General features: G+C 40.1%; 1 protein-coding gene across 10 annotated transcripts in view; it reads right to left on the bottom strand.

Moving 5' to 3' along the window:
- The window catches only part of ZNF385B (zinc finger protein 385B), a 168,031-nt gene that overhangs the window by 122,564 nt on the left and 32,676 nt on the right, over positions 1-12,791 (bottom strand). For 2 of the 10 annotated variants that reach the window (XM_065670212.1, XM_065670210.1), the window contains exon 1: positions 5,491-5,749. The exons of 7 other annotated variants lie outside the window; for them this stretch is intronic. Coding sequence is in view for 1 of the 3 variants with exons in the window: in XM_065670210.1 (XP_065526282.1) it covers positions 5,491-5,515 (25 nt within the window). In the remaining 2 variants the exon portion in view is untranslated. Of the gene's footprint in view, positions 1-5,236; positions 5,308-5,490; positions 5,750-12,791 lie in introns of those variants that run through there. One more of the 10 variants, XM_065670214.1, reaches the window with a different exon arrangement.

Raw genomic sequence — 12,791 nt, 5'->3', positions numbered from 1 at the left:
TGAAGAGTCCCTCCCCAGCATCCCTACAGCCCCCCTTCAGATCCTGGAAGGCTGCTATTAGGTCTCCACGCAGCCTTCTCTTCTCCAGGCTGAACAGCCCCAACTTCCTCAGCCTGTCTTCATACGGGAGGTGCTCCAGTTCCCTGATCATCCTCGTGGCCCTCCTCTGGACTTGTTCCAACAGTTCCATGTCCTTTTTATGTTGAGGACACCAGAACTGCACACAATACTCCAAGTGAGGTCTCACAAGAGCAGAGTAGAGGGGCAGGATCACCTCCTTCGACCTGCTGGGCTCCTTTTGATGCAGCTCAGGACACGGTTGGCTTTCTGGGCTGCGAGTACAATACTGCAGCCGGCTCATGTTAAGTTTCTCATCTACCAACACCCCCAAGTCCTTCTCCGCAGGGCTGCTCTGAATCTCTTCTCTGCCCAACCTGTACCTGTGCCTGGGATTGCTCCAACCCAGGTGTAGGACCTTGCACTTGGCATGGTTGAACTTCATCTGGTTGGCATCAGCCCACCTCACAAGCGTGTCAAGGTCCCTCTGGATGGCATTCCTTCCCTCCAGCGTATCAACCGAACCACACAGCTTGGTGTCATCAGCAAACTTGCTGAGGGCACACTCAATCATGAACCACTGTTCATGTCACTGACAAAGATGTTGAACAAGACCGATCCCAACACAGATCCCTGAGGGACACCACTCGTTACTGGTCTCCAGCCAGACATTGCGCCATTGACCGCAATTCTTTGCGTGCTGCCATCCAGCCAGTTCTTTATCCACCGAGTGGTCCACCTATCAAATCGATGTCTCTCCAATGTAGAGACAAGGATGTCATGCAGGACAGTGTTGAACGCTTTGCACAAGTCCAGGTAGATGACATCAACTGCTCTACCCCTGTCCATCATTTCTGTAGCTCCATCATAGGCCACCAAATTGGTCAGGCAGAATTTCCCCTTAGTGAAGCCATGCTGGCTGTCACCAAGAACCTTGTTGCTCTTCATGTGCCTTAGCATGCCTTCCAGGAGAATCTGCTCCAAGATTTTGCCAGGCACGGAGGTGAGACTGACTGGTCTTTAGTCCCCTGTGTCATCCATTTTCCCCTTATTGAAAATGGTGGTTATTTCATATAATTATGGGTGTTATATCAGACACCATCCAGAGCCACCACATATGCACCAAATGCATCATATCACAAATTCTTGTCCAGTCAAAAATCTGACACTTTCACAAGCTGCCTACCAGAAACTTTTGTCCATTGAGCTTTCGCCTTTCCCTCAGGTAGCTCCAATAACACACTGTATGACTTTGAAAATCTTGGTCCTCCAAAAAAGCTGTATTTCTCTGTTCACAAAGTATTAAGAAGACTTCCTTATTGAGACCTTCAGTGCTCAGTCACAGACAAAAAGCTTTTCCAGGATAGGTTCAAGGCTAAGGAATTTAGCCTTTCTTTTGCCCTAACTGCTTTTGTCAATATAAAAGCACTCTCCCTGCACCCATGCAGATCAAAAAGCACTCTGCTTTCCTCACTTCCGAAAAGAAAACAAAAATAAAATATCCCCATAAAGGAACAAAAAGCATACACGAAAGAGGAAGTTACTCAGTTCATTTGCCCTTCCTTCATTTGGTCATGTTATGAGCACTGCTGAGAATCCAACAGAAAACACATGAAAAAAAGACACAGTTTCTTGGCTGAGCATTCTGGATGAGACCTCCAGAACACCTCTGCTGGCTCTTCAGCCTATAGACAGGGAAAAACATACAGGAACGTCAGCTTCAGCAGTAAGGCTTCAACAGGACTGTCACGGTAAGCTACAGTTCCCAGTTTACTCACCTCCTCTGGCAGGAATCATCAGTGACCTTCACTAAATAAGGCAAATTCAAGATTTCCGCAAAGAGCTTGAATAGACTTGGGTCCCAAAGTCAAGTGATCAACATGGAATTGCTCACAACCCCATACCACTTCCTCAATCATTTTTTCCTCTTAGCTTACAGTATCATTCAAAATGTCCTTGTAAGTAACCTTGCAGTAGTGAAGCTGCTAACCCCCAAATGCTCTCACACTGAAGAAGATCACCATACATTAACACTGATGTTTTCTAAAGGACAAGAAATTAAAATTGCGGTGCTGGGTGATAACTGGCAACCTGATTCAGAAGCAGTTCTTGAAACAGTAGAGCTCCCTATCAGGAAGTGGTTTTCTCCAGTGTAAGGAGCACACCAGAACTTGCTTCTCACTTTACCTACCAATATGAAACAGAAGGAGGGGAAATATGCAGTAACAAAGACATTGGGAAGAGGATGCAAGATCTTTGAAGCTGCAAGCACCTTACAAACAGCATCATCATGGAACAAAGGACTAGCCTGCTTGAAATGTGACAAGCCTGTACTCATAGCAATAAAAAACACGGATAAAAAGAGCCCCAGAAAGAATTAAAGGACAAGGAAATACATTCTAGCTCAAGCACATGAAGGAATAAAACAAGTTTTATGTGTCATGGTAGTGACATGTCATGCATTGTTTTCCAAATGTCTGTAACAATATTTTCTGCCTGGTAGCCTTTAAACACACTCTGAAGAATAGCAAGAAAAAATTTTTCAAAGGTCCTAAAATGACAGCAATTTTTTTTTTTTTTTTAAGCTGTATAAAAAAAACCATCTCAGTGTGCATCTATTTCATGACTACACGATGATCCAAAACAACATGGCTTTGAGAATGGAGCTTTGTTGAAGTGATACTCTGCTGCACCTAGATGTCTTTGATGAAGGGCAGTAATTGCCACAGCTTCTACCTCTCTTCCTCCTGCATGATGACGGAAGAATAAGAAATCGGTACACTGTCTTAAGTAGGCTTCTAGAAGCTATGGCCTGCAGCTTCTTTCCCAGGAAAGGGTTATCAGTAGCTTTTCACAATCTCTTCTCAGCACTTGAGAGAAACTTTCCCAATTGTAGAGCTCACCATATCGTCCACACAAAACGCAAAGTCAAATTTTACCCCTTGCAGACAGAACTGAGCAAAGCAGCAAACATAGTATCATAAAATAAAATGCTTATTGTAGGACCAAGTCAGAATTATAGGGGCCTATATTAAAAACAACACAATTTAAAATTACCTAATGTACAAGAGGGAGTGATGCACACTGGACAAAGTAACCCAAGCAAAGCCTAACGATGCACAATGTTAGTCTTTCACTACGGATAGCTGCTGGCAAGGGAACAGTTAGCACTCTGACAGTCAGACTCACAGAATCATTTGGTTGAAAGTGACCTCTGGAAATCATCTAGTCCAACCCCCGCCTACCAAGCCAGGGCCACCTAAAGCAGGTTACACAGGAATGTGTCCAGGTGGGTTTTGAACATCAGAGAGGGAGACTCCAGGACCTCCCTAGGCAGCCTGTTCCAGTGCTCTGTCACCCTATACGTAAAGTTCTTTCTCATGCTGAGGTGAAACTTACGTGTTTTAGAATACCCTCTTCCAAGAATGAATCAAGTGTAAAAAGTGGTGGCTCATCAATTTATGAATTACGTATTAAAGGTTTTAGAAAGGTAGTTACTAACAACTGATTTTGTCTCCTACAAATTTCCAAAGAAAGAGCAAAGTTTGTAACGTGGTCTAAAAATTGCTTTCTAAAAGCAGCTCTCCTGAATGTTTGGGGTGCTTTATGTACATGTTTTGAGTGTATTTTGTCCTTGGTCATTAAGTAAGCACACAAAGCAAATTAGCATTGACGGACAGTAATTTTCCATGTCATGGAAAAAAGCTTATTGCGAAGGGGTTGTAAAACTCCATGAAGTGTAAGAAGGTGACAATGAATTTAATATATTTATGGCATGAATGACAAACATGCTTGCAAATGTTATCTGAAAAACTGCAACAAAGTAACTCCAAAATGCTATCAGAAATACGCGTAGTTTAAGTCACTAGGGAGAATTTTCCTTTATTAGGGTCTCCCTAGGATCCCCACCACAAACTGCATTTTTGCTGGGTTTGGTTTTTATTTTTGGGGGGGGGGGGGGGGGGGAATGTGGTGGAGGTGTTGTTTTGGGGTTTGTCTGGTTGGTTTTTATCTCCAAAGAACACCTTAGCAGAAGCTATCAGCTTTGACAGAACACCAAAATTCTGGCACTGAACCATAAATTGACCATTACCATAAAAAGAACTGCTAAATGAGAAACCATGTGCTCAGTATAAAACTAATTTCATGCTTTCAAAAGCACACAGTGGCTTCTAGCAAGATAGTGGCCCTGGGACTTGCAAAGACAGATTGGCTAATACAAATGGTGTGTGCTCCTGATGCAGTCTGCTTAGCCAAGCTTTACATGTACTGGCAGTAAATGGAAATTCTCGAATCTTCTGTCAAACAAATACACACTTATCTATAACTTTAGAGCTGAAAGCTATAAAACAGCTGCCTCATAAATATATTTAGCAGGAAAACGCAAGAGCTGTCCTAGTTCCTCATAAAAAAACCCACAGCAGTCTTTACATAGTAAGCAAAGACATTTCTATAGCAAGCAAGAAAAACATTTTCATAAATATTTTTAGCATCTTTCCTCCTTTTATAAAGCTAATTATTATCAGAAAATGCAAATATAATCATAGCAGGTCTCACCACAAACTAAGCATTCCTGTTCTGCCAATGTGCTTAATAAGTAACTCAGTTGAACTCTTTTTTTTTGTGTGTGTGTGTGTGTGTGTGTGCTCTGCTATAGGTGAAATTCTCAATAAAAGACCTTTTAAAAAATACATCAGTACAAAGTCTATTTAGTTCATGATAATGCTTTTTTCGAGCTTAAAGATTTACTACTGGAACTTTGTGGGCTACCTTTAGCACACTATCTGTTCCCTTAAATAAAACTTACTGCACTAAATCTCAAATTTAACTGATTATGGAGAAGCGTGAGTAATTTTATACCCTTCTCAAAGCAAGCTGTCAGTGCAAATGAATTACTGGAAGCTGTCCTGGCATGACAGGTCATAACTTTTAATATTAACAATGACAGACATATGCAAGATGCATGCAATTTATTGCATTCTGTACTTTCTTAGTTTATCTGGAGAATCCAACAACTCTTGCATTTTGCGTATCATTATAATTTGAGATTTAACACAGCAGAAAGCAAGCTCTCATAAGAGGTATTTAGTCACACTGCCAATTAGCTTCTCTCCATAACAATAATACAGCATCACTGACACGTTCCAAAAACATTTAAAATGCATAGAAAGTCACCTACTGGAAAGACGCCCTCTGCAAACAGCAAGCAAGGAAAGGGAGCTTGCCACATATTTAGAGTTACTTTAAATACTGAAATAAGACAAGAAGAAAAACATGCATTATATGCCTTGCCATTTTTCTTAACCTTCCCACTGGAATAACTGAAACACAAACGACATGCACACAGAAATAATGCCAAAGATGTAAACATCCACTCTTAATATCATATCAGAGAGAAATTCAGCGAAGTTTAGTAATAAAAATCATGCTCACCTCTACTGGGAAGTCCACTCCACATTATGGCAATACTATTAAAGCAGCTTAAACAGCAACCAAGTTACATAAACAAAACTTCCAGTATGTGACCAATATGATCTACGCTGCTACAGAGACTTGGCTCCAGCCCTGATCAACTGTGTGACAGTACACTGCTATACCAGTGCAGCCTCAAACCTTCCCAGATGCCGGCTTATTGCATTGCTCATTGAAAATCCTTCACACGCTGGCAACATTTTAAGGAAGGACAAGCACACTCTGAGTCATTTGTAAAGAAAGCAAAGCAATTTCAGTTCTGTATCTTCATGCGTACCGAAACACAGAGCACTGTCAAAGTAGAAGTCTGAGGTGAATTTATGCTGAGAAACAGGCAACCCAAGCCTTCATTATCAATGCATGGAATCAGCTACAGTGATCAAATTCAAACAAACCATCAGGAAAAAAAAAGAAAGATACGATTATGAAAGGCTCTACAGATTCAGCTCCAAACCACACAGAACGAAGAATCATCTATCTAGACTGTGTAAATGTTAAAAATAGCTCTGTCTTTTCTACAATGAACACGAGACAGGGAAAAATCAGTAGCCTGTATTGTGATGAGGCTCGTTACTGGAAGAAAATCCTCCAATAAAAATTAATGATTCCTCACAGCTTTTCTAAGTGAGATTAATTTCCAATTATGCAAAGGAAGAAATAAGTAGTTTTTAAACACGTAATAGACAAAGTCTGTGATACATAAACAAATAGTTATTAAAGGGAAGCATAAATATTTGGATTAAAAATTTTAGAATACTGACCCAGAAGAGATCTGTACAGTCCAGCAGATTAAGCATTTGTACAAAAAAATCAATAACTAAAACCATGACATTACACGACCAGTACATTTGTCCTTTAAAACAACAATAATTTTTAATTACTATGAAAATTCTCTGTGGCTTATTAAATTCATGCTCGTAGTACTCCCACACAGACTTCCCACTATGTAAATCTTTTTTCGGGTACTCCATACGTTTTCTTGCCCAAAAAAGGTAAGAGGGCATGCATCTCTGTGCATGCTCACACCCACAGAGATACACAGTACAATAAGAATCAGATGTAATCACAACTAGGTTAAGTTTGCAAAGGAATAAAAAGGCACAGGAGGTTTTATTATAATACCTGCACAGTTATGCAAATATACTACTGTGTCATGAGACAACTATAAGAGACATTTTGGCAGGATCTGATCACAGGTAGGACACTTACTGATTTACTTTTGCAAGAGAAAAATAATAAACAAATCTGACTTGATATTTTTTCAGTCATTTTAAAAACAGAAATCACTTTTATTCAGTTTGCATTTCCAACAGTGATGGCTCTGCACTGACAGATGCCTTTTCATCTCAGCTGTCTACACCTGTAAACCGTGGATCACAGCCTTCAAAGAGACAGTGAAAAAGAAACCCTTACAGCAACATGAACTCAACTGATTTCAGCAGCTCTCCAGGCTGTTTAAATTATAAGGGAGACCCCCCAGCCTGAGCAGAAGTTGCTTCCTCACCACTCCTGCAGATGTTCTCAGCTGGAAGTCATGGCTGTTGAGCAGCTGTATTTTTGTCCTAGATTCTAGAACATCTGATTATCTGATGTCTTAAATGCTAGTTCTTTACCACAGCATATAACTGCCCCGAAAGAGGTAAAACTCTCAGAGAAGGAATTTTGCAGAGAATTTTGACACAAGAAAATATTTGTGCAAGCTGAGAGCAAAGCGTGCCTACTGCAGTAGCCAATTTTATTTTGAAACCCTTCCCCACTCCACGCAAACCACCACCCCTCCACAAACCGCTTTTTCCATATAGTCACATACTCCATCTGTGTGCTTATAAATGTCATTCATGTGCTCCCTACCTCCTAGAGAATGGAGGCTACAGATGAAGAATCGGTCTGGTAATCTCTACCAATTTCAAAATAGTTGGGTTTTCTTTTTGCCATACGGGAATTAATTTTAATGTTTTGCTCCAGTTACTTGAAAAACAACCAACCTCAATGAAACAATAAATTTCCTTTATTTTTTTTTCCTTAAGACTTCCATTGAAGGCATGTATCAATTACTTACTTTTTTTTAATTAATTTTACCAATGCTTTCATGCTGTAGCTACTCAAATGCAGAATATAATAGATACAGTTTGTAGTTACTAATAAACAAGAAGCCATCTTTAATGTCAGCTCTGTCCCTTTGTATTAACTTTCATCAACAACATTTTGTACGAAGCATCAAGTGTACCAAAACAATATAATAAACACCCTTAATTTCAGAGCAGCTAATCACAACTGCTGCAAAGAAAAACAGCAATCACTTACCATAAACACATTTCATATTGAAAGAAAAACATTAACTTACATAATATTACATATTTCTTGAGTAAGTTGTGGAAGATACTCAAGCAGTGGAAAGAATGTGGAACCATTTACCAAATGCAGTCTTGTTCAAAAGACCAGAAAAGCAGTGAACATACCCTGCAGCAAAAAGTGAAATACTAACAGTTTCTAATCAGCTCCCCGATCTAAGTTGTCTTATGGGAACATAACTCTTTTTTTTATTATTACACTGGAGAAATGCTTTTTAGCAGGAGAGTCTAATCTTTTCCAAATAGAAAAGCAGATTTTACACAGAGTAGGATACCAAAGCAGGGAGCAAGCCCCTTCCACACAGGGCCAGAAGGAGGAAGGCCCAAGGTATCAGGCCACCTCATGCCCCCACAGCAGCAGCCTTTTTCCAACTGTTTTCCAAAAGGTTGGGCTGTAGGCAGCACACATGGAGGGCAGAACAAAAAAAGGCTTTGGTGCAACACAAAGTGTAAACTCACAAGGATTTATACTGCCCTCATCCTCTCTGTAGCCTTATACACCATTTCTGTAGCTATGCATGCATGCATCTAGTAGGACCCAGCTCACAAAATTGTTTCGAGATACTTCTGATTGCTGCTTAGCATCCCTCCGAGTGCTTGGTAGAATAATTCATAAAGATCTCCTGTAATAAAAATCAGATTATCCTTGTTCTTTTTTCAGAAAAAGGAAAGATGAACATTGATGAGGAATTTGAGGACCCAGATCAAGAGGCTTAAGATAAGCAAAAATTCTGTTCTCCATTAAACTGGCACAAGGCAGACCTAGGTGGCAACTAATCTACCTGCCAGAAAGCTAGTCTTGGCTCAGCTAAGGATTCAAACCTACATAACAAAGACCTCCATTTATGATCAGATTCTTCTGACATTTAAAAAACAAAGGAGAACTCCACTGAAATCAGAGTAATGCAGTGCAGTTTCATTCTGTTGTAACTGACTGTAGTTTAATCCTGCACTGACCTAGTCACCTGGTGAAGTAATTTAAGTTTAATTAATGAAAAAAAAAAAATAATCTTCCTCTCTTGCACCAGGCCAAAGCGGAATATGAGACACTATTCACACTTCCCAACTCTAGACACTTAATATGGAAAACTAATACACAAGTTAGCTATATGGTCTGTGGATTCTTTGAAGAATAATTCTGAGCACTTTAATTGTAAGCCTCCCTGCCTCCATTAACTTGAAAGGATGCTTAGACTTACAACTTAAAATGGCATCACACAAGGAGGCAGAGCAATTCCAATCTCTATTCCCAAAAGTGAGAAAAGTCTGCCTTTTCTACACTCCCTCTTTTCTCCCCCCATGTCCAATATTGCTGCTTTACCTTCTCCATCACACTAACATTACTTTTTGTGACCTGATTTATGTCAGGAACACAACAGAAGTCTAGTCATTTATGTATTTATTTTGCTAGTTTAACAGATCCCTGGCTGTGAGCCAGATCACACAACTGCGTGTAGGTAATCTCTCAAGAAATCATACTGTGATTACTTCCTCAGTATCACAGGGGAACACATTAACTTGTAGGATCGTTCCCTACAAAGAGTCACAGCACAGATCCCACTGCATTTCAAAACTGCCCTGCGAGGTCAGAGATTTCAAGAGCAAAAAGGCAGAGCTGTTACCAAGAACACACTGTCAGAGGACCGACATCCCAATCTCATTTCCAGTCAAACCTACAGAAAGGTCTTCAGACAGGCGCTAGCGAGTGCCAGCCGGACACTAAAGCACATATGCTCTGTAAACAGCCCAGAACCCAGGAAAAAGTGATTCTGCTTTGGCCGCTTCTAGAATTTGAGCATTTTCTATAATTAAAGTGAAATTACCCTACCCATTTCCACGGATCTGTAAAATTTGGACTTCCATGGGTAATTATAATACATTTACTCTTAAAACTACACCAATCATTCCCGGATTAGCATGGGGGCAAAGGAGAGCAAATTCACCACGAGATACCACCCCAGGGAACACATAATGAGAATTTCTGAAGCAAAATCGGTGTCACCTCCAGAGGAGAACCAGGAGGAACACAGCAAAGCCTCCCACAAGACTGGCCACAACATATATTTATGAACCACTCGCTGTTATCCCTACAGATAGCTCACTTAATACAAAAAGGCTTAGGAGAACAGAGAGGCAGCCACAGACGCCCAGACCTTCCGCGGCCGACGGCTCCATCGCCCGGGCTGCAGCACCACCTGGTGGCATCGTGCGGCACCGCAGACGCACCGCCCTCCCATCCCTAGCCTGAACGCTAACACATTAGCTCTGCGCTAGCAGCAAGTCCGGCAGGCAGTCTTCAGTTATCATACTCTTCAAACTTGTTCCTCCCCTTTGAGGAGCAAACACGTTAGCCCTTCTTTTCGAGGTAAAAAGTGGGATTTAGGGTACTCCAAGTAGCTGTGACGTGCCCCACGGCTGTCACCGCTGCAGGCTCCAGCAAGTCCTGCTGCTGAAAAGCACTTAGCAGGCCCACTCCAAAATACAACTCCCTAAGGCTGCAAGGAACTACCCTATTCTTTTCCTGCTTACAGGAAATAACTGGAATAATTTCCAGTTCAAGCTGTGGAAGCAAATGCACACTTTCTTACTTTCCTGAGACTTCATTTATTTCCTTCTAACAGAAGCCTGGCCATACATTAGATATGCCTGTGACACACAATATGGATGGCCCCCTGGGAATGGCATCACTGACAAACTTCAACCTAAGATGCAGTATGAGAGAATGTTCGTGACATAAACACAAACATAAGCAATAGTGAAGGCTCTAACATCATGTGCAATATACTTTTTCCCATAGAATACTGCTTTTTTCACACATGATTTTTAGCACTAATCTAAAGAAAATTAGTTCAATGAGTGGATAACCAAAGCCTTCTAATTTCATCTCTTTCTTTATTTGCTCAATATGAAGTAGCTGTTAAACTTTATATGCAATTTTACTTGCTATAAATTAACTAAAATTGCAGGTAGAGTTACAAGAGCAAAATAGCTTCTAGATTTCAGTAACAGGATGGGGGAGGCAAAATAAACAAGACTATAAAAACAGAGTATGCTTTTTAGAAAATATTTTGCTACATGCCTTTGGAAATTCTATGACAATTGTACCCTTATTCTAAAACATAGAGAGCCAACTTTAAAGTTACCTCCAGAACGACTTCTAGACTTCAAATATATAAAGCCTCATCTATACATTGAGGAGTATTATTGCCGAGACATGGAATTTCACAGTTACCAGATCTTAGTAAACTCTTCAATGGTGGTACAATAAGAACCTACTACTGAAAGTTACAAGCAACAAATTGAGGTTATAGTTGTAATACACAGTGAAAGTCAACAATTACAAAGAATGCTTTATAACGACCTGAGGCCACCTGTCCGAGAGCAGACCTCAGAAGAGGATTAATATGAAAATATGTCTCAGGACTCCTTTGTCATGTTCATCCCCATTTGGAAGAACATCCACCAAGAGCCAAGGAGGCTGGAGGCAGTGGTGTTGCACAGATCAGTTCTGTCACACAGGATCAAGAATGCTCCTCGCTCGTCTGTAATCCTGGGTTTTGTATTTTCAACAACTATCCACAGTCATGTATATTTTCCATGACTTTATTTTCCAATCAGAATATTACTATTTTCACATTCATCTTATGAAGGCAGAGGAAAACTCCAGCCAGAGATCTCAGGAAACTTTCTGCAAAGGTTTCTGTTGTGTGCTGAACTGTTCACCACTGGGCTCGATAGCAGGATATGCAGTTATAACAATGAAGTATGGGAGGGGCTATTTGCTTCCTTCGCACGTGGAATAAAGTCTGTTCACTGTGGATGTTCTCGTACCATCTGCACAATTAGTTCTGTTTACAACATTAGCCAAAGAAATGGGAAAGTCAGACTCCCATTATGAGAGGTAATGACACTCCAGAGGACATGGATTAAAACTGAGCCTGGATAATGTCAATTTATAGGAAAATTAATTTCTACTTATTTTTAGAAAGTGTTCTTTGAGAACTACATTTCAGTAAGTCCTATTCTCGTAGGGGCTCCTAAGCAGTATATTAAATGGTCTATAAATTAGGATGTCTCATAGATATTAAGGAATTTTAAGAATGCACACAATTAAATAATTTTAGGTGTTATTCAATAGGAATTTAATCTTTTGGACCACAGGCCTTACCTAAGTGATAACCTTACGTTACTTGGTTCTAAAAAAACAATACCACAGACCTCAAAACCAGCCAAATCCATTAAGAATCAGAATCAGAAAAAGCTATACCCTTTAATGCAGTTTGACTGTTTCTACACAAAACCAAAAACAACCCCAAAGCAAGTCCCCTCATGTAGCTAATTAAAAAAATAAAACCTTTCTCATGAAGATTTGAGATCTGTTACTTCATCAATACCAAGTGTTAATAAACAGCAACTTTTGCCTCTGCTAGACAGTAAGTCCTTAAACCTGCAGCATTTTATGTATCTCACAACCAGAAAGAATAACTTGCTATACGCGCTTGTGACATAAAGAATACTTCCCAACATCAACTTTGGCCCTTTTTGATTCTATGGAATGTCAAAACCCCCTGAATTCTCTTTTAACAAAAAAAAAAAAAAAAAAAAAACCAAAACCAAAAAAACAAAAAACAACCCCCCCACCCCCCCAAAAAAAAAGAAAGTATTTATATCAACTATCAGTAAGAAAAGCAGCCTTAATGTGCTGTATCGGTTTTCTTCAGTGCTGTTGGAACATTACAGAAAAAGGGTAATCCTTCAGCAAAATCCTTAAACTATGAACAACAAAGCAAGAGACCTTATGGCATACTGGTACCCCTTAAAAAAGGGAAGGAGAGCTGCAACATCCTTACCCTTACCAACCATACAAGACTAAATCATTTTTATGATGTGCTCACTTTCTCATATGCATAG

The sequence above is a fragment of the Lathamus discolor genome, chromosome 3 (genome assembly GCF_037157495.1).
Source record: "Lathamus discolor isolate bLatDis1 chromosome 3, bLatDis1.hap1, whole genome shotgun sequence".
Classification (NCBI taxonomy): domain Eukaryota; kingdom Metazoa; phylum Chordata; class Aves; order Psittaciformes; family Psittacidae; genus Lathamus; species Lathamus discolor.
Note: the sequence above shows the minus strand (reverse complement) of the source record. Positions and strands in the feature narration are given on the sequence as shown.